The sequence below is a fragment of the Acanthaster planci genome, linkage group LG06 (genome assembly GCF_054643075.1).
Source record: "Acanthaster planci isolate LZ-2023a linkage group LG06, COTS_SCS, whole genome shotgun sequence".
NCBI classification, from domain to species: domain Eukaryota; kingdom Metazoa; phylum Echinodermata; class Asteroidea; order Valvatida; family Acanthasteridae; genus Acanthaster; species Acanthaster planci.
The window spans coordinates 22862525-22889534 of NC_141782.1; the positions used below are offsets into that span (position 1 = coordinate 22862525).

Below are 27010 nucleotides of genomic sequence, written 5' to 3' on the forward strand. Positions count from 1 at the left end.
GTTTCCAACTTCACGAAATAATGAATCCCTGTTGCATAAGTGTTGAGACGTCGCTAATAATGCCTTTGAATGTTTCAACAACTCAACGATGATCCATAAAGTACTTTTGTATGTGTTGTTTTTTTTCTCATAAGTTTGTTCCGTCAAGGCATCAAAAATAATGTAACCTATTAGTGCAATTAGCAACAATCTTGGTAACTAATTTCTTTCAAAATATAACGTTGTATGCTGTTTTATTGTTACGATGGCGTAATATCCTCATGCTAATACGGCGATATTCCTTTAATTAGCAACCGGTGCATCGCTGTTAATCAGCTAGATGTTGGTTCAATTTTATCTTTCAGGGTGGATAGGGTAGCTTAGCTGAACTTTCTAGCCCAAATATATATTTTTTACATTTTAATTTGTCATATGAGCTTTTGTTATGTAAGTTGCGAGATATGCGGGCTTTAAGCGTGCAAATCTTTCTCATTCAAGCGCCCTCAAATAGATAGTGTCTTGTTAAGGGCAACTAGCAGTCACGTGGCCACATGTGACACTTTTGCCCAAATCCCACTGGTTGAATGTTTGGATGGCGATGTTTAGATGGTCGATCCAGGCCATATCTGCTTCTACGTGATGTCTCATATAAGTCACTTCCTTTTTGTCGCCTTCAATTTCATTGCAGTCCACATCTGTTCCCAAATTCACACTTGACTAGTTACCAGGAAACCAGGGTGAATTTAGAGAATTGCAGTGCGAAATAATTGGCCTCTGGTAGATGTACCAAGAGAATGTGTTGGATTGATGCAAATTTTTGATTTCTTATCGTAGACAGCCAATTAAATCACCATAGGTAAAATATAAAGTTTAGAAATCGCACATTTTATTAACGGAAGTTCTTCCTCATATACTTACGCGATTCGGATCTAAATACTAAGCTGGCTTAAGATCTATCTGTTTATAGGAAAACATCTTTCCGATGGGGGGTGTTTCTTTTCTCTTTGTTTTAAAATAAAGTCCTGAAATAAAGTATAATATGGACCCCTCTAGAGTCAAGTCTGGTTCTGGGCTTTGTCTCCTTAAAATACAGTTTATTTCAACAGTCGGCACCTCACTCAGATATCATTAGTATGGTGAAAGAAGATGATTCAATTATCATACTATGGAACATATCCCTCAGTGTGGCAAATACGCATGATAAAAGTTTCTAAAATATCCGAAAAGAGCAGTCTTTAAAATACAGTAGTGCATCAAGAAAAGTAACAGAACAACTGAATAAATAACATGTCAAGCAAAAGGAAACAAAATATGAAGATGATTTGGAATCATGATGATTATTGATTCATTTTAGTTTTATACCGTTCATCTTTTAAAATGCTGCATGCAGGTTAGTTCCTGTTTATTTTCTGCAGAGTATACATGACCTGATCAATCAGGTCAAGATGGTTCACTTAGAATCCCCGCCCTTTTCAAAATTGTTTGTTGTAAATTCCATTATTTGATCGCTATGGGCAAGGGAGCCAAAACCTGACACTGCATGCAGACCTACAGATAATTAACAACTTGACACGTAGGCACACATTTGGCTGGAGCAAGGTGAGCTAAGCAAAGCGGAATTAATAAATGACACCGTGAGCTTATCATGCCGGTATACCACGCATTTTTATGATCTCACCTTGGCCTGTTGGGGTCATCTCATTCCACTTTAATTTTTTGAAGTATTTGATAGATATCGTCCCCGGCAAATTTCCCCCGTACTAGTCATCCATAGTGGTTGATTAGTATTGTTTGAGAGAAGTGGAGGATCATTTTGTTCTGCCATAGGTTCTTCGTCAGGCAGTCTTACTGCCTAAAGGCATTAAGGTAACATATATACATGTATAACAGCATATTGCTTTCTTCTAAAAATATGTATGATCTCAACGGGTCGGCGAAACCAACAGAGGAAGCGTCATGCAGTTCTGCCCCCAGAGGGTAAATGTTTCACTTGTCACGAGCTTTAGCCCTTTGGGAATAGTGAACGTGTGGCACTCATTTGATAGGGAAGAGAAATTATAGTAATGATGGAAGAGTACTAATGCAATGTTGTTTGAACAGACGTGATCTCGGTGGCACCCCTGCAGTCACCCATGACAATCACGGCAGGAGGCTGATGCGATCGTATGAATACAAAACTGGATGCAGGAACCAGATATCAAATCAGCTGGAGAAGCGACTAAGTTGAACCTCAGTAATTGTCAATTAAGAGGAAGTCATGGCATTTTGATGTCAACTGAACAAAATAATTATTTCATGCTGGGCATTCACCATTTGAATTCAGTGCATTCAGAAAAGCATGATTCTTGATTTTGTCCTTGTTGTCTTTATTGACTATTTCAGGTTGTTGTCCCTGTAGACAGAAACATAATTGACCTTCAATTAAATATAACCTTTCATTGATTCATAATTGAGTTTTGCTAACACAGAAAACAAAGACGAACAGGTTCAGATGGAGCCAGGCATATTTTGTTCGTGCAACGATATCGTTTTTTTTTTTTTAAAAAAGGTTACAGAATCATTATTTTTATATCCGCATTTGTCACGTGCTTCATAGCTAATGTTATTACCGCAGAAGCAAACACGAAACAAGGAGATAAATTGTGTGTACCTTGGAATTTCCGTCTGTCTTGATTTTGACGTTTTTGTGATCAAGTAGTCACTTCTATACCCTTGGATTTTCGTAATGCTAATAGCAATGCGCAATAATGAAACCAAGTAATGCCTGCAAAACTATCTCTGAAGATCTAATATTCGATGCAGTGATCTGCTACAGAACTGTAACAACTTATACCTTAGTAGTACATTTCTTGGACAGAATGTTATTTCTTGGCGTGATTAGTTTAAAGTGTTCTATTCCTTCAGGATATTGTCCTTTGTACAAAATGATTTCATTGTCGGCAATTATTTTAGCTACTTCAGAGAACCAAATACACGACAATGATATTACACGTTTCGGCCTGCTTCCCGGCAAAATGAATGATACATTTTTATGTTTTCATCTTGTCATACTCCAGCATGCTGATGAAGGAATAACAATTCCGTACCAGGGGAGCTCTTTGCTGGAAAACATACAAAGACAAAACAATAACACTTTACTTCCGGATCAGACCGGAATAATGCCACTCATCGTGTCTCATATAAAAGGCTAGCTCCGGCGAGTATAGAATAATTCCCTTAACTTGTGTAACTTAACTTATTCATGTTCAACTATTTTCATAATTTACTGCCACTCTCCTATCACCAAACGTTTATGCCTACTTAAAATGTACATATTTACAATACCAAAGCATAGATTTCCATGTACCCCAACACAGAACGACTGACAATATTAAAATTTCTGGTCCCAGAAGATGGAATTCCCTGCCACTGTCTCTCAAACAATCAAGTTGTACTTCCTGGTGTTAAGTTATACCTTCCAATTAGAATTCATAATCCCATTCAACTTATCTGAAGTCGGATTTCTATCCTAATTGCCCTGATTTTACGTTTTGAAGTTTTTTTCTGGATTTACAACTTATTTTATAACATTTGTAGTATTGCTTGTATGTTCTTTGGTTAGCTGTGTTTTTTGGTGTTATTTTATTTTGTTTTATATTTCGTAAGGTTTTCTTTGCATTTCTCTGTGTTTTGTTGCACATGGCACGCTTTATACACAGGCTTTTGCTTTTAAAGATTTTGACACCTATCCTTTAATTGATCTTTTGATCAATTTGTAATATACCCTTCAATGAAAATTGAATAAATGTTTGTAATGCATTTTGAAGAACTCGTCTTAAACTTATGCATGAAAGGCAATCCTTGAATCACAGAAAAATACATGCTCAAAGCTTGTTCTGTATCCATGGTTTTTCAGGCATGAGCTGCCTCATGATGTGCAGTCACTGCAGAAAGACTGCTGCTATCTCAAGGCACTCAACTATTCAGTTTCCACAGCAGCTGCCGTCTGTATGTACAAGGCTTTGGAAGTGTATCTACCTGTTCTTTTGAGATCACTGAAGAAATACATCTTTTTACTCTCAGACCTGTCTTATTATCATATCAACTGCCTTGCCTACAGAAATATCAAGATCAGGTGCCATATTATAGCCCTTTAAAGATAACTGGTTAATCGCACATAATGGAATGTTCCTGTTAGTCAAATCGGCAAAAGGTGGATAACTACATGCCAATCCCAGCAAATTTGACACCTAAAACTTCCAGTACCATAAACCCATAATTTATGTCTTTAAAATGATGCAAGTATCAAACTTCTGAGATAATTTCGTGATGAAATTATAACTTGGAAAATACCGGACCGGTTCCACTGATAAAAATTTGAATTTGTATTGTATAACACCTTGTTTTGACAGTGGATTTCTTAAAGACAATGCTATAATTGAAAATAAGTCTATTTATGACAATGTTCTATGTGTCTGTGTTTAATGGGTATTCTCTTACCAATCGCTCTGTTCTGTAGAAATTATTGAGTATGAAAAATGTCAAAAGTACCCCAATTTGGCGAAATATGACTGGAAAGATATGAAAGATTAGATTAGAAACTAGAAAAAAAAGAGGCAATCTATAATCTATTTACACAATTTCTTGATACTATTTGTTGAAGAAGCCCTTTCCTAGATGGTGAGGACATAAAAAAGGATGAACCATGATGGTTTTAGGAGCTGGAAATCGAGTCGATGTTGATGGACTGCACGTGGCGTTTTGGAAAGGATTCATGACGACAACAGCAGGTTGTCTTGGCGACAGGAGGTGATGAAGGTGTTGCTGAAGGTGTTGGAGGAGGTGGTGCAGGTGATGGTGTGGATGTGGTCGTCTTCGCAGGTGGAGGGAGGATTGCGGGTTGGGCATTCGAGGAACTGCAGGTGACAGTACTCTCGTCGGATTTGTCATCTACGTACGCCACCTTGAGGCGATCAATGCTGACCCGTTCGCGCTTGTTGGCGATGGACAAGGTGAAGAACTTGTCGGTGCAGCTGAGGACGGAGAAGGGTCCGTTGTATGGTGGTTGAAGAGATTTGCGGACAGCATCAAAGCGAACATGAACATGAGTGCACGTGTGAAGGTCCGTTGGCAAGTGGGCAGCAGTGGACGTGACTCATGTCGAAGCTGGTGAAAGTTGTGACGTGATCCTTGAGGCGGTCCACGAACGCGAATGACCCAAGATCGAAGAGAGAGGTGTCGGAGGATGGGGCGACGAACTGACCCGGGAGTTGCAAGGTAGTGCCGAAAACCAACTCGGCTGAAGAGCATCCCATTTCAGATTTGATGGTGGCGCGAATACCCAAAAGAGTGATGGGGAGGTATTATGTCCACCGAGAGGGGTCAACATGGGACTTCAGTGATGTTTTGAGCTGTCTATGGAAACGCTCGACGATGTCATTGTATTGTGGGTGATAAGATGTCGTTCGCGTGCGGGAAGTGCCAAAAAGTTTGAAGTTGCTGAACAGCGCAGACTCGAACTGACGTCCTCTCAATTAAGTCGATCTTGCTGAAAACTGAGCAACCAGCCAGACTGGTTGCAAAGTCTTGCAATTAGGCAACGGGATAGCATCAGGAACTGTGACACGATTGAGGACTCCGTAGTTCCCACACGATCATCAATCACCCGGGGCCTTCTTGAGGACCATATGGAGAGGACTGGACAAATTGCTGTCAGATGGTCGAATGATGCCCAAATCCAAACATGTCATTGAATTCGTCTTGCAATAGCAAGGCGGCCCGGGGCAAGTCGTCGAGGTCTGGCAGTCATAGGGGTGGGCCTGTCGTAACGAGGCAATAGGTAATGTCGTGTCGGACAGGTGCATTTATGGTTGGTGCTTGAGTGAGTTGCGGAAAGTGTTCAAAGATTAAGTCGTAGGGTGACTCACCGGTGGGCTGAAATAAAACTGGACTGACAGGCATGTCTGGACCTGCAGTTCGTGAAACTGAATGTGTGGTGCTGGTGTCGGTAATCCTTCGTCGGGAAACACCCACAACGAGATTGTAGTGATTTAAAAAATCGGCATCCAATATCGGTGTAGGTGTATCCACCAGAAAGAAAATCCAACGGCAAGTACGTCTGAGGCCAATGTCGAATGTCACAGATCTTTGACCATGAGTGGGTATGCTAGTACCGTTTGCAGCCTGCAGGGTGAAGAAGGACAATGTTTTCTTTCGACTGCACCGGGAGGGAAAATGCTGACAGCTGCTCCCGTGTCTACTAGGAACTTCCATTTATGGTGAGGATCGTAGATGAAGAACAGGCGGCAAGGTTGGGTACCAGGAGGAAGTGCCGCGCCTATCGCAAGGTGGGCTCGTTTTTCTGCTGACTGGCATGGGAGCATGGCGGGACACACTTGAGGGCCTCAGCACCATAGCGGCGGTGATACCCGCACTCGGTTTGGGAGGCAGCGGCAGCAGGGGGAGTTTGTGCGCGCTCCTTGCCGGTCTTGCGTGGACAACTACGGCTGTGGGCACGTGGCAGGCGTTTGAATTGGGCCTGCATGGAGGCGATTTGTATGGTGAGTTGTGCGATTTGGTCACAAAGCTCGCCGAGATCACTGGTATGGATGGAGGAACATAAACTTAAAGGATACGATCGGCAAGAGTGGCTAACAGGTCAAGGGGGACTGTGTCGCGTGAGAAGGCGAGAACAAGTTGAACTTTGGCCGGAAGGCGTTGGAGGAACAGCTGTTTGAAAATCCCATCGTCGACTTAACGTTCACAAAGTAGCTGGCGCATACGGCGCAGCAACTGGGAGGGATTCTTGTCACCGAGCTCTTCCTCAGTGAGGAGCATGTGGAGACACTTTTGCTCGGAGATTGAAGTGCGCCGAATCATCTCTTCCGTAAGCTTTTGATACGGGTTCTCCAGGGGGGGGGGCTGATAACCACGTCACGCACTTTCTGGATGATTTCAGGCTGGACGGATGCGAAGAGGTGTGCAAATTTTGTGTCTTCGCAGGGAAAGCCGCTTGTGTACACTGGGCCTCAGCTTGGGCAAACCAGACCAAGGGCCGCTATCTGTGGCTTATCTTCTTTATTTGTCATATCAGCAGCGGCAGGAGTGCCGTCCTGAGCCATGGTGAATGAAGGGTTCCAGATGGCAGGGAATACAACACTACTGCAGAATTGGCTATGTAACGTGAGGGCTCAAAAAGTCAGCAAATGTGGTGCAAAAGTTCGGCGTCTGTCACCAATTGTTGGGTCGATTGCTCAACATAAGTTGATAATCAGCGCTCACCCACTTATTGCCTGCTGTAAGGCCAAAAGGGAGTTTAACTCGACGTGGTCGGTCAAATCGGTGACCTGGTATACGCTCCCGTCCAAAGGGGCGACTCTGTCAGTCACTGTTGGGGCGACTTGCCCGGCACGCATGTACGTGGATTGGCGCTCAAGCGACAGAAAGTCTCTTTTTTCAGAGTCAGTTATATTAACTACGGTCACTGCACAGTTGATAAAACAGACGATGTGAAGAACAATTCTCCTCGAACAGTTAACAAAATAAGTATGGCTTCTTGCTAGCGCGCCCCGAACATGAAATATTGACAAACGGGAAGAGCCACCAACGTAGGGCTGAATAGCTCAGTTGGCAGAGCACTGGTACGGTGTTCTAGAGGTTGCAGGTTCAAATCCCGTTCCATTCAATTTCTTTGTTCATCTTTATAATCATTTATAAGCACCTAGTCAGTTTCCCTATATAGTTTCTTTCCAAATGTGTAGTAAACGAAGCTGGCAAAAATTAGGATTTGAAGACGTAGGAAAATTCCAGGGAGAATACACGCACGAAAACAATATGGCTAGGAAGGATAGTTATTTGTATTAATGTTCGTTTGATGATGTGACCTTTATAGGTCAAGGTTCGCTACAAACTCTTCTCAAACCAAAACCAGACTATCAACGGTTTAATTTAATTATACAATATTAATATTATTGACTGACGTAGGGAAGGAGATTAATCTGGTTTAATTAAACAAGATTCCAATTACTCAAACAATCAAAATATTGTCTGCAAATTACAAATAGCAGTCTGACCTGGACCGAAAAAAAGTAAATGCCCAAGAATAAAGTCTTTTTCATTTCAATCTTGGTTCTGGTATCTCAGCTGTAGAAACTTTACTCAAATTCTGCAACACAAAATGAAGTCAGGCTCAACAACAAGTTACCACTTTTACTTTACCAGGTTGCAAATCACTTTCAACTTCATTCACTTCATAAACTCAGTAGTGTGGCGCAATGAAACAATTGTCAAAAGTACACAGGGTTTGGCTGAAAGTTAAGTAAGCACCCCACAATCGAAGAGGGAACACTACTGCTTCTTGGCCTGTGTTGTCAAACAAAATAGTCCTGTATTAATATGTCTGTTAAGAAAATTCATAGCTCTGTGTGATGACCTGTGAATAGAGGTCACCTATAATAAATTAACATGAAAAACCTAGCAAGCCCAGTAAGGACATATTAAAAGCACTGGGAATCAGTGTTGTATTCGAGTCCTTCACAAGTCCCTGTAATTCCATCACAAGTCTATCACAAATCTTTCAGTCTTAAGCCACTGCACAATTAACCTATTCAAATGAGCTGTGACAAAAGCATTTCTTTGTCACTGTTCACTGTTTTATTTATGACTAACCTTATGCAGACTTGTGACTGACTTATGAAGGGTCTTGTGAAAGGACTTGAGTACAACACTTATGGGAATCCAAGCGGAATTCTGACAAAACCTTGGAGAATTAAATAGTATTGCCGTATTTCATTCCAAGATGGAGAGAAAAACACCTATTTTATAAAAAATCTTGCAATAACGTCTGCAGTGATTAACAAAATACGTCAACAGTGTTCTTCCTTGTTGCGATATGACTAGTTATGTTTTTGTGTATTTACGCAGATTGAGTTTGGTGCTGTATTGCCACATGGATTTCAAGGCTTTCCCGATGGATAAGCAGAGGTGCAAGACTGCTATCGAAAGCTGTAAGTTTAAAGAGGCCGAGGTTTCAGTCACCCGTCTGTGACGTCAATAAAGTCAATAACGTTAAAAGGAACAAATCAGTAGTTTATTATAACTTAACCCCTTTATCGTTGATGCAATTTATAGTTTATGTTGGAAGTTATTTTCATTTTGGGACCTGTATTTCAAGAATATGTTTCCATTCAACATTCATGGTCAAATTGATTTTAGAAAGATGCAATATAAAGCGTAGCTTCATGTGCTATTGACTTGTGAAGCATTGTATGTCGTAAAGTCTTAAAAATGAAAGAAGCCAGGATTCGTAAATGTCCCATCTAACGCAGTTATCTTGGAATAATTACAAAACACACTATTCAGAGCTGCACAATTTGAAAGCGTTTGTCATGCAATTTAGCGTTGCCTAGAAACCGTTTCATATCGAATCTCACGAGACGACATATCCGGTTATAGACCTACACATTAATTATACATTCGAAGCACAACACAACTAGCGCAAGATCTTCAACAATGAGAGACAGCATATAAACGAGGCATTTAAAATTAAGGGGCTACTTGCCACTATTTTTTCCACACTCAGATGCATCATTGATCTCAGATAGACATATCTATTTTCTGTGGTAGTGAAAGTCTTCGCGTCTTCAAAATGCAACTTCTGTGGCTGTGTCTCTTTTCATTAAACTGAAAAAAGGTATATAAAAGAAATAAAACATCGCATAAGCGTCGGTTGAATTATTTGTAGTGGATACACATACTACTTTTTAAACTTGTATTTCATAAATAAAGATTAAAATGGACCAGTCTGCGATAAGATTTGTGAGGTTTGTATGGTGAATTCACTTATGACGGATTTGTGGATACACCAGTCCACCTGGACACCGTCAGTATAGTAATTACTACCTGGTATGCAAAACTAGACGATTAATCCCAATCTTAGAAGTTTGGCGCACTTGGGCATAGTGATCGAAACATCGAATTCTCAAACTCACTAGTTCTTCTTAAAACCCCATATCTAAATGGAAATAAACTACCATGGTGTCTCCTAAAATCCACCAGTGTCTCCTAAAATCCATGGTGTCTACAGATCCTGCAGAAGTATATGTATACTACCGTTATTTATTCCGTTGTAAAACATAACTGTAAGCAGTTTGGAACAAACCGGCAAAACACCATGTATACGGAAACCTGTATCACCAAACTTGTTTCTTAGGGAAAATATATCAGTTATCCTGTTTATCAAAGATTAAATGCCCAGTTAAGTGAGAAAAATGGCATCGTCACTCAAATATTTTGAATAAAATATGTTTTACATGGGGCGCAGGTCAAAGTACCTCATAATTTGCGTATATGACACGTCAAGATAAAGCGTCAGCAGTGAATTAAACACTCTCTCAACCGGAGTTAATAGCTTATTCGACAGTGACCCTTGCACCCTTTACGAAGGCGTCTACTGTATAATTGGAGAAAAAACAAAACGGACATGATGCTGCGATGAATATGTCCTTATTAAAGAGCTTGTCGCTTTCTCTGTCAAATGTTCACGTTAATGATTTCGTAAGTGCATACCAATCCGTGGTTATTGTGAAATATTCCGTTAAGTGCTGCCTTGTCGCCTGTGGCTTATGCCTAGCTGGGCATCAACTAGACAAATTCAGAGCTTCAAGGTGAGGGTCATGAATTGAAGTTAAAAAATAGTTAAGTATTGGCCCCAAGCTTTATTCTTTTCTGCTTCCATTTTTCCGTTTTAGACTTCATGTATTTTGTTCTTTATTTGGAAAAAACTATTCGTAAAAAACCGCATTTTGCATGTATTTTTCTGTCATTCGCGCACTGCCATTGCGCACAGTTAATGAGAACGATTATAATTAATTGGGAAAAATGATAAACGCTTGTAGCTACAAGAAAATGTATATTCATGTTCCTGTTTCCTAAACTGATAAGAAATGTTATCAACATTTATAACTTAAAATGATAGACGCACTGCATCATGTTGTTTAAATAGTGACCGCAATTTGTTAACGGCAATAAAAGCAAACACAGAGGAGCACCAAACAAACGAGCAAATGAATGAGTCGCCATGCAGTAATGTGGTATGGACTCATGAATGCAAGTTTTTCTTTTTATCAACAAACATTTGTCTCAATCATAAACCGTTCTCCTCAATGTCAGATCAAAGCACGGAAGATGAACTGATCGTATTATGGAAGATGCCTAATCCAGTTGCCATGGCAACTGAGATCAGTCTACCGCAATACTCCATGCAGCCGGACATTCCATTCGGTACATGTCAGAATCGTGTATCGACAGGACCTTCAAATGGTAAGAAAAATCTGGAATTATTCAGGTTCAAGTTCATACTTTAACTTATGTCAAATCTTGAAATCTGCTTTGGTAATAAGTGAAATGTTTTACATGCCTGAGAGATTGTATGATGACCTGCGTGTGAGCTCCTCGAGATCTGTAAGCCAACAAAAGTAGTAACTTGGTGGATCCACTTGCGAAATTTATGGAAGAATAAACTTATTTGAGGACCTTTTACTTTTGCGGGGGAATTGTGAAGAAAACAGTCTTCGATTATTTTGATAGATTATAACAATTCAGAAAACCCTTTATTGTGCAAAGGCTTTGTTTTAAGTGTGCACATGGACATTATGCATGCAGCTGGGAAACGGGGGTGGGGGTGTATAAGCCTGCAGCTCATCCCTATAGAACCCCCAATAGAAGATCTGGATCTCAGCTTGTGTGTATGCACGGTTAGTGGGTACAGTAAACAGAAGAAAATTATTGGATGGAACCTCTCAAGTCAGTCCATAGAAATCATCTGCCCCCAAATTAATGAGGAACGGTATGTAATTTTGAGATTTTAGAAACAAAGAACATAATTAGGTTATCAGAAGTTCCCATCGCAACTCACAAGGCCGATACCTTAATAAAAGAGAAATTTGAGTATTAGGAGGGAACCCTGACATGAGATGGATTTTTGGATCTCCTGGCAGCTGGTTGCTTTGGTCAGCTGACTAACTATTGGTCACCCATTGATCCTAAATGCTACAAATCAATAGTTTTCGTTAAATTACCCGTTAATCGTCGAAGAAGCGAGAAAAAATAATAACTTCTTCCTCCCTTCCCTGTACTGCTAATCATCGGGTATTCAAAAGTTGGTGATATGTGTTTGAATTGAAGGAGTCTCATAGTTTGCCCCAAATATGTCATTCTTATCTAATCTGTAATACATAAACTCAGCATAGGGAACACTTGATTAAGTAGAAAACGAAACCAACCCCTCTACGTTTACAGATAAATCCACGAGATTTTGCAGCGTCCAAATAACTTTTTCCTTAAATTGGAAGCGCTTGAGGGCTCACAATTCCCCTTTGGATACACAAACCGGCTGATGGTGAGGTGTTGGAAGACCAAAATAACGATATTAAGACAGCATTCAGATCTTCTCATTTCAATCTGCTCCTGGGCTTGTCTCCTATTTACAGGAAACTCGACCTGTATTAGGGAATCATAACTTAGTAATTGCTATCACTTTACCATTTCTTGCGTTTAAGAGCTTTATCATACAATCCTGCCTGACGGGTTGATCTGGAATGGGTATTAAGATATTCTAGATTTATCGGCCGGCATTTTCCCTTTCTGAAATCAATAGTCGCATATCCTTTGCTTCTTCGAAGATAATTGTAGGAACTTATTCATGTTTTTCATTATCATTATAGATAGGCCCATTATCAAACACTTGAACCTAGGATTATTTGACGAAGTTTCTCAAAAGCTCTGCTTTAAGAATTCACACATGCTGCCACTGGCAAGAATCAATAACGTCAAGGACATTGGATATGCATAATTTAATTAAGGTCACTATTTACGATGTCATTTGGGTTAGTTGGCTAAATAATTTTTGTAGATTATACGTGTTTAACCTTTCCTCCTTTGCGTATCTTAATTGACGTTTGAATACTTTTAATTTATATTCCTCACCATTTTTGTAGAGAAATTTTTTAAGAATCGATTCAGAGTTACTGGTTATTAATATTCATTCCGTTCAATATACCACAGCACATTGAACGGTTAAAACTAGTGCAGGCTGCGTATAGTTACGAGTTTGCCGCGTCGCAACGCCATGTGATTTCCGGGATCGTTACGGGTGTTGTTACCTTTAGGGGCTTCATTGCCAATGGAAAACAAGAACTGACACCCGAATGCTTTTTCCAGGCATGTAGCATCCAAATGTTGCTACCATCGTGATTATTGTTACAATTATGTAGCATTTTCAGGTTAAGAGCTTCTGACTACTGTCACTTCAATACAAGCAGTGATGAATGCATCAACGTAGCACTGAATGGTTGGCCAGCATGTCTCCAAAAGTGTCCATCTCGGCTTGTTTAAATTTTCTTGTTCTGAAACTTTTTAAAAATTACCTTCACGGACCACTACGCAATGGACAATTGAAATGAATGCCCATTTTGGAACTGTGACCAAGTTCCATTCTTTGGTCAATTTGGGTGTGTTGATGTGTACGCTGTGTAAAACCATTCGTCTGGTGAAAAGGGATGCAAAATACCATCCCTTTGTTAGCTTAATAAAACTCAGAGGTAAATTTTATTTGTTTTAATCCTCTTACCCAGCGAACTTCTCCTGCATTCAGTTCAGCTTTACCTTGGTCCGCGAGTTGACCTTCTACATCATACAGACCTACATCCCTACGTCATTGCTGGTGCTGATTTCGTGGGTGTCCTTCTGGATCGATATTGGCCAAGCAGCGGCGCGAGTATCGCTGGGCGTGACTACCGTTCTCACTATGACAACCACGACTGTTGGCTACGGCGCATTTGCTGGTTTGCCGAAAGTTTCTTATACCAAGGTGAATTGGCAGTTCTCTTTTTGTGATATTTGTATGATTTCTTTGTAACTACAGAGATGGCACTGCAAAATCCATAACGGATATCGTGTTATCTTACTCAAACAAATTAGGGAAGGATGAAAAATGTGCCACCACTGTACAATACCATTGTTACAACTTAGCTTCCCAATTGGTGTGTAAAATTTCATCAACATACACACTTCGCACTTCGAATACTGCTGCCTGCTGCCATAGAGACACGGTTGGCATACACTGCGCAGTCTGGGACGAATTCAGAAACCTTGAATTCCACACCTAAAGATCAAACCTTGATATTCTCGAAATAAAGATGAAAGAAAAAACAAACAAACAAACACACCAACAAACAACCAAAAAACAAAAACGAGAAAAACAAATTAACTGCCATGTTAAATTGTGATAGAGTTGCATATGAAAGGCACAAAGTTAACGTTTATGTTTCTTGCTATAAGCTGTAGGCCTACATCAAACGTTTAATTTTACGATCAATCAATCGCACACCATGTTTTTTTCTTAATAAAGGGTCTTTGATGGAATTAACCCGTAACATGTGATGACGCACCTTAAGATTGATTTTCTGTTTCATCAATCAAATTGTTCTCGGTTGTTAAGAAGTCTCTTTGAAGTGTGATTTGTTTTTTAGTATAATGGTTAACTTAAAAAAATTATATCCGTTTGCTAGATTTTTGAGTAAATTAAAAAGGAAGAGAAAATCTGGGTTGAAATTCATGAGTCATTCGGCGAGGAGGGAGAATACCTGTAGGCCTATGGCATTCCTGAAACTGTGATGTGTATGGTGGAGTGTATGTACGAGTTACCTGATTGTATGTACATAATAGTTTTTTTATACTTTGTGTTTATTCAGCCCTATGATTCTTTTCTAGAGTGATACCATTACTCCAACTTTATCCTTTTTTTAAATTGGCCCTCACATCTCCACTATTCAACTTGGACTCCTGTTTGATTTGATCTTTGCCCTCCCTGGTCTCCCCAATGTTTATCCCTTGTGTTTTGTCCCCCTTGCCTCCATTCTTTGTTCACACACCTATGTTCCATGTACATGTGCTGTTCATCCTTTTGCCTTTCCCTCCTTCCCTCTCTATCGCCCCCACCCCTTCCTTTTGTGTTTCTCTACGGAGCCCTGTTTGTCTGTCCATGCATATCCCACTCTTCCCCAGCCTCGTACTGGTGTTTTAAGACTTTGCTAAGTTTAGGGTGTGTTTTAATGTTTATCATTCTTATGGTTATTTATATAATTTATTTGCACATTATTTAATTCGGAGATTTTATCTTTTTCTCATGGATGCCTGTAAGTGGTGGGTAACCGCTGTTGGTCATCAGAAATAAATGGAAATAATTAAAACAAAACCATTCAAACGGCACTTCATAAGCCCTGAAAACGCTTAATTGAACATCGTGCTCAGTGTAAAAATGTCGGAAGGTTGCGCTGAATAAATGACATTCGTGCACATTATATTTTAGTTGACGTCATAATCTGCTATAAGTGATGAAACGGGGGCACTTAAATGGCATTCATCTTAGTTTTGTAGTAAAGGCGTGGTGAAAACTGCACTTAGCATGGCGTACATCTACTGATCAGCTTTTACCTTCTCCATATTCTGAGACTAAGTAGTAGGGGCGAAAGAGATGTAGAGGGCTCGGGGAAGGGATTTCTCTTATTCCAACCAGTTACCTTTGCATTATTATTTTAGTATTTAAGTACATATAAAATATTATATTTCCAAATAGGTCACTTGGGAGACATTTTGTGATAAATTTTTTACCATTAGGGAGACATCGGTCATTAGGGAGATATTTCAATGTTTCCCTAATGCTCCAACTACCAAAGGAGGAAAAGTTTTAGTGTCCACATTTTGAGAGATGATGAATTAGGGTCGGAAAGGAAAACAAGCAAAGTTTGGTTAAGATCGGATTAAGGAATATTGAATTATGGGACGGTTAAGTTTTAAAAATCTTTGCACGTTCCTATGGGAATGTCTCCCAAGTGACCAACTTTCGGTAATTATTAAAAGGATAATTATTTTAGAGTTAGAAGTAATACGCGTAAATTGACAAAACTTGCAGTACATATCCGGGATAACTTTTTAAAATGCGATGAATGCCCCATTTAAATTTTGACAAAAACATAAACTAAAGTTATGTGACATTTTAATTGCAGAAAACATCCAAAGTCATCAAAATCATTGATTAAATTGGCTCATTGACACTACTGGTGTAATTCTAACACTCTGGATTTAAGACTGAGTTCAAATCAGTGAGTTGCCAGCTGAACGGAATTTTTGGCTAGTTGTCCTGTTGTTCGTCTGTACTTATGGCTATACCAACCACGGGGTGCGTTAAACTAAAAGTACATTCACACCTTCTGTACTGAGCTGTTCTGAGATGTGATGGCACTTTCATAATTTGATGCACTTTCTGTCGATAGAGGTCTTGCAGGGAACATTTGATGTTTGGTAAGATTCCGTTTGACTGCTTCCGCACTTTTCCAATTTCCTTTTCAAAATCTTGGCAGCATGGCTGCTGTTCGAAAGCAAAAGATCAGCAGCATTACTTCCATCATTTTATTCACATTTCAAACGTGTTTGCGCCAAGTATTGAGCGAACAAGCGGAGAATTTCCTGTTTTCCGCTTTTATTGCTGATTAACATGCAACGAGTAAGCACAACGAATTTGCTTGATTTATTGGTCTACTCTGAGAGGGGCGTTCCTGGATGTCCGTCAAATTAACCACACAAGAGCCAAGGCATTCTCCGGTGCCCTATAGTGCGACTCACGCATGTTTGACATACATGCATTCATTTGAACAGCGAACTGGAAAACATTGCCTTGCAGCTAAATGAAGGAGGTTTCGAAGCTTATGAATTCAGACTTTTGTGATAGGTTGTTCCTCAGTAACATGTAGAATATACATGTATGTTTCTGTTCCTATAAAGCGCCATTTAGCGACATGAAATGATACGTCAGTCTCAAAGCAGTATGCCAGATGCTACCAAACGCTATTCCTCTTCTGTTTGTTTGCATCATTGCCAGTGTAATCCAGTAATAATATTTGATTTCAAGCATTATGCTTAATTAAAGTCCTTTGACACCCTCTAGTAATAACACAGAAATAATCACAATCACGGACAATTTTGCATAAAACAACAGGATGCAGATCCGTAGTTTTTCGGCTCGAATGCAAAATCATTGCCATTTTTGTTGACCTAGCGCATACTGCTATAGTCTCTAGAATTCATGAAGACCGAGAGGATAAAGACCAACACAGCTTTTGAAACGATAAAAAGAAGACATAGGCAGTCTGCGTAGGACGTCTTGCGATTTGAATTGTTGGGCATATTCAGTCTTGTGAAAAGTTAACAGTCGTGAACATTTTGCTTTGGCAGCTCACTGAACACTGGGTCATCTGAAAAGAAAAATCTCATTCCTTGTAAAGAATCTAACCTAAAGTAGACATTCTACTTCAGGGCAAATCACTCAGACCGGATTCAGATAAACCGATGTTGAGTTGCTGTTGGGTGGATTTATTTCTACAAGGACCCCACCTGTCGCTCTAAGCGTTGAAGCCTGAGTTCTTTCTGACCACATACATATAAACACATAGACCACCAGACTTGCGCGTATAACCGTGATTTTAAAAAGCGTAGGCAAATGGTGAATGGCACTGCGTTCAGTGCGAATTGCACGCACTTACATGCAGCATGCTTAGAACCTTTTACTCTTTTGTACAGCTATCTGTTGCTATCTCCAATGTTACAACCACACTGTTTCGAATCTGCATGGGCCAGATTAAATAAACAGGATTTTTTTCACAATTGGAAAATGGCTTCATAGCTGCATTTGTATAACTGTGTGTAAATTCCCCATACCAAGGGGTGAATTTGCGCACGCTTTTGGATTTAGTCGGGTGCCTTCTCGGCTACGGTATCCCGCCGTTGTTTTGAATAGGAGCTGCCCGTCTACGTACTTATACTGTATGTGTGTTTCTGACAAGCTGTTGGAGGCTGCAGTGCGCCGCGTCTCCAACCATCATAAAACACAGTTCTATATAGGAATTCAGACTACCACAATCAGATGTAATTTGCATTTGGTAAATATATAGGACTGTTTTAGCAATCCTAAACAATCTTTCTCTCTCCATCTACCTAGGATTTGCTATTACATGTATACCTTTATCACTACGTCTTGTACGTTTTAGTTTGAACCAGAACGCGCTTACTCCATCTAGACCTTTCAGAAAATGAAAAGTCTCAAAGTTTCTCAAGCCACAAAAAATAACATTTTCCAAACAGTTTCCTGGCCTGGATGGTAACCCTTTAAAACATGTTTTTCAGGTAGAATACTCTGGGATAACCTTCGGGGAAAATTTTGGCTGCCACTCAGTCAGTAGAACTTTTACAAATTTCTGGACCGCTGTACTCCCCAAATTGCCATTGAAGATTGCTGCACCTTCAGCCAACACTTTGGTTTTGCATTTTATCTTACAGGCGATCGATTTATGGTTTGATGCATGCTTGTCGTTTGTCATCGGAAGTCTTTTCGAGTACGCCGTGGTTCATTATTTGTGGACCAAGGACAAAGCAGAGAAACATATACGATGGGCTGCTTCAAGAGAATCGTTCAAATCACCGGCACCGGTAATGTATAGAATAAACGAAACCAATGGAAAAGATTGCTTCTCAATCATGTTCAGTCCTAAGTTTGTTTGTTTGTTTGTTTGTTTGTTTGTTTGTTTCTTTAGATGATTTCAAATTCCGCAATTATCCTAAAACTGTCACTGCCAACCAAATTTTCCATCTGTTTGATTTTAGTACCACGCTGGGAACAGTCCACAAACTAACAGCTACATTTACAGCAACACATACAAAGATCCTTCATTCCGTGACCAGTGCTCCGAGACGGACTCACAAAACAGCCGGTTTGGTAGCCGCTATAACTACCAGACGAACTACCGTACAGTCCGTAAGAACTCCTACACTGGCCATCAGGATTCAGACCCGGAAGTGGGGTATAGTAAACTGCAGCATGAAGGGAATGTGTTAGCTGCGAGGAAACGTTGTAAACTGATCGCCATCCGAATAGACAGACTATCAAGGGTATTTTTTCCAGTCACTTATGTGGTCTTCGTCATTACATACTGGGTCTGCTATTACAGAATTTATGTGGCTGAACTGGACTATTAGATCATAAAAAAAGGAAAAGACTGGAACTTTGTTAGCGGACAATACCACGGAGAAGGTGATCAAAGCTAGTTTTAGTGTCTGGCTGATGCGGTGGGGCATATGAAAATGTTGTGAGGGTTTGTAGTTTTCTCGTTACAAAACAGCTTCAGATATCATTTTCTTTTTAATTCGGCTTTGTTTTGTCATGATATGTCACGATTCTAATAATAAAGGTGGTCTGTTTATAGCCTGTGTTCCACCTTCAAGGGATAAATTGATACTGCATTGTTGCAATTATCCCCATGTGCGGGTCCGGGTGAGTGTGTGTGTGGGGGGGGGGTGAGTGTTTCGGAATATGGTGCCTTGTGGAGACCCAGGAGAATTGGGCTGAATAGGTCTCCACAAGGAATTTCTAAAGGTGTATAGGTCTCCACAAGGATTCACGAAACTGATATTTTGGAAATTTTTCAAAATTTTTAATGCGTAAGAATCCGTCGCAAATTGAAGTGTTTCATATAAGGGACAAACTTCTGCTTAGGAGAGTGATTCATGTTGAAATGGGAGTATTTTGAAAACATCGTTTCACAAGCGACCATGTTAGTACTCCTCACACTCTCTGGAGAACAAAGCCATAGGCCTGTGTCTTTACAAGGATATAAATTTCGGAATGAGGGGTGGGGTTAAAAAAAATACTCATTGTCATTTTTTACAGGTCCACGTCTAAAGGTTAGAAGACCCCTAGAGAAGCATAAACTGTGTAGGGGTCTTATTTTGCATCAAGGACAAAACAAAAAGATTAAATAGCTTCACCAACGGAGACAACCACACGAAGTTCTGCTTCTACAAACAAAACTTCCTAACCACCTCAACGAACTTGGATCTGCCCTGATTCCTTTTGTCTCTCTTCTGGAAATTATTTTCAAATGCATGGCTTCTCGAGCATTGTGTGATTCTCACTATTCTTCTTTGTACATACATAAAAACAGTGTAAATGGACAAACATAAGATACAGATAACAGGACAAGTTGAACAACGGACTCGACAGATAAGACTCATCGACCGACGAACAGACTTGATTGTCATGTCTGAGCCGCGTTTATTGCAGCGTTCTCATCCAAAGACCGAGGTAATCGTCTGCACGTAACAGTAATTCACAGGAGACGTTTTAATAGAGAACCATGCATTATTGTTCTGTTGTTTAGCTTTAATAAAGGAGATTTAGCAGTTAAGGGTGGTGTGTTACAAGAACATTCGTTAGATTTGGAAAGGAAAGATGGATGTGAATTCATTGATAACTGATTTTTTTCCTTTTATGATATAACCTCCCTGAATGACGTTGATATTAAGGTTGGTTGCCACGCTGTACATAAAACTTAATGTAAGAACAGGAGTACACTATGGAACACCACAATTATTCACGTTGCAGGTGCTTGAACTGTAAAGGTGCATTCTGTAGTAAAAACAAAATGGCCTACTCTAGAGGACTCACTTATCAGCACTACACTTCTGCGTTCATTTACCTTAAACAAAAGCGAGTTGCCGTCAATACTTGTAGCAACAAAACCATAAATGATAATACCAAATTCGTCTCTCCGTATGGCCCACCTCTCTCAAACCCTGTTGCAAAACTTACAGGTACTAAGGCCGTGTTCGAATTACTTGACTACGACTTGAAATTACACACGAGTCTGTATGGCTGCAGCCTCTGTCAATCGAGTCTTGTATATAATTTCAAGCCGTAGCGCCCAGTTTGGACATAACTGGACAAAGGAACGAAGGTGTCAAAAATCGGGTGCTTTTTAAAAACGCCAGTTTAGCGGAATGTTGTTGATACATTCAACACATGATTGACAAAAGCGCACAGAACATCTATTTGCTCTTAATTCTAAAACCCACATCACGCTCAAACAAGTTGCGTCCTCAAAAGATCGGGAAAGCGAGGCCAATGGTTAGATTTTGAACACTGCAGTATCTAGTAAGAACTCAGAAGGAACTGATAGAAACGTGATGGGGTCTTCATTGAGAGGGGAGTTTTGCCAAAGTTTTGAGCAGTGACAGCGTATTAACACCCAGGTAAAGACGGCGTACACATAGTCTTGGCGTAACGTTATCCAGTTTTTATTGACGTGGTACAAGCGTAGTTCAATCGGGAAGAAATTTATGCCTTTCCCACCAGAGAACTGATGGGTTGCACTGTTTCAGCCAACATTTGAAGGAAATGCTTGAAAACATGACGGCAGCTTGCTGCAAGCGTACCGCACAAGCTATACATGCAGCAATAACGTATTACCGGTACCTTCGTGCTGGAATCCTTCATGTCGTAGTACAATCGTATCGACGTTTTTTACATGGTGAAACGATCCGACTGCATCTTAGCAAAGTCGGGACTCACCCTCAGTTTAATGTTGCGGAGAACGTAATGCAAACTTCACAGACCTTTTTCACCCACGTGACCAAATGTAAACAATACCACCACGTGTGGACCGCCTCGGCCACGGTGATCGCATATATTCCTACGGGCAGGTCTTTTTTCCTGCGATACCACGATCGTACTGGACGTATGATGCGTTGTGATGGTAACGACTGCATAGCGTTGTGATGGTTATCTACCTATCCAAGATAAACTAATCAAGCATGCAGAGTTCGCACGTGCGCTTGCACTTGGTTGAAGCTGCCCGTAAGAATTATATACAATCACCTTGGCCAAGGTAGACTTGAAATCAAGTCGTTAGTTGGTCGTGTTTGTCGTCCATACGCTGCACCATTTTACAATTAGTGCGAAGCCCGTTCACTGTTGCCACTGATCAATCCAGCATGCCACACCGATTCTCCCCTGCTCGTGGGCTGTTCAGTACACTGGGTTTCGGCGCACGTCGGCCCACGACCCCTGTGCCGGCCTAATGACTTAATCAACCTGACTCCGGATGGATATGCATGTTGCAACAACTGAACATTGTGATTCATATATTTCCATGTAGAGTGCCAATAGTAGCTCACGCTACAAAACAGACTCATCCATTTATTTGTAGGAATCTCTACAATTGATTAGTGTCAGATTCTTTCATATCTTGCAATACTATCCCTTTTAATACTCGACGCTTAGAGACAAAGTATACATAATTTTTCCAGAACAAATCTATTAACTATCTTTTTCTGGTAAGAGAATCAATGCTTTTATGGCAAATCATCTTTATAGGATAATGTAAACACCCTCTTCAATGAACGAGAGTGTGGTTATTGTTAATAAGCTTTCAACTGACCAATCAAACCGCCCTGAAGTAAATATTCATATTATCGGGATTCTTAGCCAATCAGAGTGCTCTGTCCAATTTTGGTAGCAAGCCCATGTGGTGTGCACAAAAGGGCTTGCAAATTGTTCAAGTCCGTAATTGGGCACCGTCGGACACGCATATTGGGGAGCAAGGTTGCACTGACCGTTCCCGCGTGTTATAAAATTGCTCGCCGAACCGCATCGCGTACGCATCGCGAGGAGGGTGGACTACACCCAGCCAATTACCGACTTGATTTCAAGTCTATGGCTAAGGCGGTCAACACGTGGTGGAATTTTTACATTTAGTGCAATCCAGTCACGTGGGTGAAAAAGATCTGTACGTGCCGGCAATGCAGTAACAACCTGGCATGAAAGAACAATTTTTCGTCCAATTTTCCTAGTTTCCTACCGTCCTAGCCACGTTTTAGTGAAATTTTCATAACGTATAGCCGGGGGTCTTCCTGGTCTCTGTCAGTGTGATGGGGGCAGAAATGTCCAGAATTCTTGGATGAGGTGTACTTTATATTGAGCGCTTAATCATGTGTTATAGTATAAAACTAGCCAGCTGAAGTGAACCGTGGAACACAGCTCCATGGATCATGGGAGGCAAGTTTACTCTACTCAAGATTTACTGAAGTAACAATCATGCACTCACGCATGTATTTTGATAGCCCCAGCTCCACCTGTTTTGCTTGTTATTCAAACAAACTCAGAACGGGTTTATTCTTCAGTGGAGATGCCAGTGTTTGTATGAAACTGGGTGATCATAATGACCTTGCAGATTGCTCTACAATAAATTGATCCATTAGAATGATTGTACATGTAGGCCTACTAGTATGGTGGAACTTGTTTCGATGTAAATGCATTGCTTTAATTAATATGAAATGTTAAAGTGAATAAAAGAGCTTTGGGTGTTGCATTTCAAGGTTAGAGGCAGTTTGCTGTTCAGCAACATCCGATATTTTGTCGATGTTTGTCCGCAGTTTCTTCGTATAATTTCAAATACGGCGTTTTTGCACCCAACGTCTGTAGCATTGGCTACACATTACTGGCTGTGTCATTTGTGGGTAATATTTTACCGGAGAAACTAAGACCTTGTATTGTTAAGTAAGGAAATCCCATTATTTGAGGAACTCCATTCGTAGTAGGTTTGTCCTTGTTAAGTCCCATGGAAGGAAACAAAACAAAAGCACTTTCAATAACTTTCCGTTATTTAAGTTTGGCACGGCGGTGTTTTGTCGTTCAGGTTATCGTATGTGCTGATTAGGTATCCGTGGTGCCGAGTTTCCACCCCCGGTAGTTATTTTTTATGTTTGTTGCTTGTTAAGTCACTTCAGTTTTTCTCTCTAACGATAACGTTGGAAGTATGCACGACTGCACTTTCGTTATATTAAGCCGGCCCGCCGCTCACTTTTCTATTTTACCGCTTTGTCGGATCATCGGGCAATTAGAACTCTATAGAAAGGACAGGTTTGTGCTGAAAACATTGGACCTATCTCATGCGTGTAAATCCCAGGGATGGGGGTATATTATCCCCACTTTTTAAGGCCGATTGTAAAGAATTTTTCGGACTTCCCAACAACCAAACTGTTTTCAACACCATTCAAAAAGGGGAAAGTTTTTTAAACACCATAAACACGCCATTTTGATGTTATATTCTGCTGGACTTCATATTAAGGACGTACATTTGTAACATGAACATCGCCCCCTGCAGTATCATGGTGTCAGCAGCCCTCCTGATTTTTAAAATATTTTTAAAATGGCTGGCAGTGTTTTATTTTTTAAAATTATAAATTACACATGTCTGGGGATACACCCTGTACGGTACTTTCCTGTGGGAAATACCGTGGATATACACGGCAAGAAATGGGACGGAGGGGTTTGCTTCAAACTTCCCTTTGAACAAAGAAAAATCCCCTAGAGATGCAATTATAATCTGAACAAGTCAGATTTCTCCAGCGTGTTGTGTAAACATTATTTGCGGCTGGGCAAGTCACTTCCACCACAAACCCCCATCCTGTTTTCCCATCCCCAAAGTTTCCGACACAAATTTACGCCAATGAATATCTGACCGCACACCTGACGACTCAGTAAACAAAATCAATCGTAGCAAATTAGCGCTTGTCTGCTATAGAGCCTGAAAGTAAAAGGTCACGAAGCGAGTATCCGGAACCCTCGCGCGGTCCTCCTGTGGGGATTTTACGTAGGGCCGTCCTATCACGTTTGATAATTTTTGGAAGAATAATTCCTAACTGAAACCACCCCATGAAACATTCATGTTGGAATTTTACCTTTGTCTTCCTCAAGTAATATGTAGGAAAAATCCCATGGAGACGGTAAAAAACGAATTTTCTTAACGACCTTTCACTTCCGACGAAATTGTACCTAGGTCTCTCGTTTGTTTTCACTGACCGTGCTTACGTGAAAACGAGATGCAAAGATTTACCTACTTGCAGTCGATGGGTTCCAGATTCCGTTGAGTTGGCATCATGCAGTTGTTGTAAGCAAAGCTTAGATAGAAGATTAGAATCTTTTGTAATAAAAGTAGAATGTTGCTTTAAGTTCATTACGTATAAATTATACGACTGTGTAAAACATCTTGATCTGTTTTTATTTCGGCTTTTACTGACAGACTACCATAAAATTTCAAACCGTTACTGTTCATCTGCGAAAGAGACTGCCTCAACGCACTGTTCTTCATGTATTTTAGATTTTCGGAAGTGATGGGTCAATTTTTAGCAGGATATTTCTCTTTTAGGTCAGGTGATTTTTCAGTTTCTATAAACTGCAATCCGAGTTGGATTTTTTAAGAAGTAACTGAACGAAAAATATTACAAATTCTAAAATCTTTGCGCGTCATCAGGGGTCAACTTTCAGGCTCTATTGTATAATGAGTCTGATCAAAGTGTGCAGCCGATTGTAAAACAGATCCGGACAATGTGTGCAGGTGGCGGCACGGCTTCCCGCCAGCGGGAAAGAAAACCGCACAGGTGATCCAATAGATCAGTATACACGTATATGTACGTGTAATGTCTTCAGCAGACGAATAACAGTAAGGGAAGAGAAAGATTTGTAGGACCAACTCTGTGAAAAGTAAATGGACGAGTGGGCCTACACAGCCCACGTCGGGTACCATAGACTAACAAAGCTAAATGCGGAGCGAATTTGTCATCGCTAAACATTTGCAACGAAATTCGATTAGGCTAGGTAACAGTGAAGATCTAATGCTTACGCGTCAAGCACGATTCAGCCTTTAGTGTACAATATTAAAAGAATGAGGCTTCATCTTGAGCCTCCCCATAAAACTTTCCAAGTCACACTCCTTCCTGAATAGTCTCTGAAATTCATGGACATTAGTTTGGTCAAGTCAGCGACTAGAAGAAAGTTATTCAGATCATGCCACGTATCCTCATTGCGCTGGAAACAAATTTAAGCCCGTTTCTTTCTGTGTACTAACTATCAGCCGCATTTAAACAGCAGGAGACCATCACGGCATCCCCACTAATTAACGTACTGGCTATGAATTGACAAAGAATGACGGATGCTTCTCAACAAGTGTTGTGGTCTCCTTGCATTGACAGAAGTGCGTGATTTCTCCACAGACTTGTGCGTAAGTAACTGATTGTTCCCACGAAGTTCAAGTCAATTTCTGCCTTTTCGGAAGTGATGTGTTTAATTGATGTTCGTGATTAATCATTCTAGATTCAGGTTTAAGGGAAGTTGCTTAGAAGGCTGATATAATCTGTCCAACCCTATCAAAGACAAAACAGGATGGGAGTTCATATCACTACATTGACTCTATCAGGATGTGACAGCAAGGATTTGACTGGAGGCAACCCTTAATAGTTGAATATACAAAATAATTGATTTGTAAAAGGTGTATAAAGTATATTATTAAAAATTCATGAACAATTTATTCAAAAGAAATGCTAAAAAAATCAATTTTCATGTATTAAACATGAATACATCACAGAGGGCACTTTATAAAGTGCCCTCTGTTATCGTCTCCGAGGGAAAAGAAAAACAACTTTAGAAACCCTTGACCCTGTTACATAATTTTTTATAACCTTACAGGCCCTTGTAACTGGCCCAAGCCAAACTGCTTAACCACTAATCAATAGAATAAAAAAGGGAGATAAAAAGTACAATTTATGCTTAAGAGTATTCGCCCTTGAATATCTTCACATTAACAGTATGATTAATTTCTGACAAAAGCTAGAGCGTCATTCCATAATTTAGCACCACTGAAACTTTAGGAATTGGTCCCATCTTATGGTGTAAGCTGAAATTTTCCACTGACACAGCGTGAGTGTGCGTGGCCTCAAGCGGAGGAAGATAATTATGAAAAAGACTTACGAGACACAAACCAAAAGAACTGCATCAAATAAGAGGCTGGAAAAGAGTATGGCTCTGACTGCCCCGTTTTGAAGGTTCTGAATTTGCTCAAGTTGTGTACCGTCTAAAGCCAAACGACGGAATAATCAAATAGGCCTAGTGAAGTCAGAATGATCAATCTTGGAATAAAATAGTGCATCAGTGATAGTTGAAGACTTTAGTGGTCAAAGTACTACTGGCATAATCTGAACAAAATTTCTTGGCTAAACCTTAGAGGTTTAGCAAAACCTGTCAGTTTGCACGCAAGTGCAAATTAAATTAAATTATTCTTGGGACAAATTTCGTATTCTCGGGACAAATTTCGTCTTCTGCGCAGACAAT

The 27010-nt window shown here is 40.2% G+C and overlaps 1 protein-coding gene across 1 annotated transcript in view; it reads left to right on the forward strand.

Moving 5' to 3' along the window:
- LOC110980112 (glycine receptor subunit alpha-2-like) overlaps window positions 1-23246 on the forward strand; it is a 70057-nt gene extending 46811 nt beyond the window's left edge. Inside the window, exons 5-9 of the mRNA XM_022236461.2 lie at window positions 8881-8963; window positions 11128-11277; window positions 13590-13825; window positions 18349-18498; window positions 18673-23246. Coding sequence (XP_022092153.1) covers window positions 8881-8963; window positions 11128-11277; window positions 13590-13825; window positions 18349-18498; window positions 18673-19044 — 991 coding nt within the window. The 3' untranslated portion in view covers window positions 19045-23246. The remainder of the gene's footprint in view (window positions 1-8880; window positions 8964-11127; window positions 11278-13589; window positions 13826-18348; window positions 18499-18672) is intronic.
- The last annotated feature ends 3764 nt before the right edge of the window (window positions 23247-27010 follow it).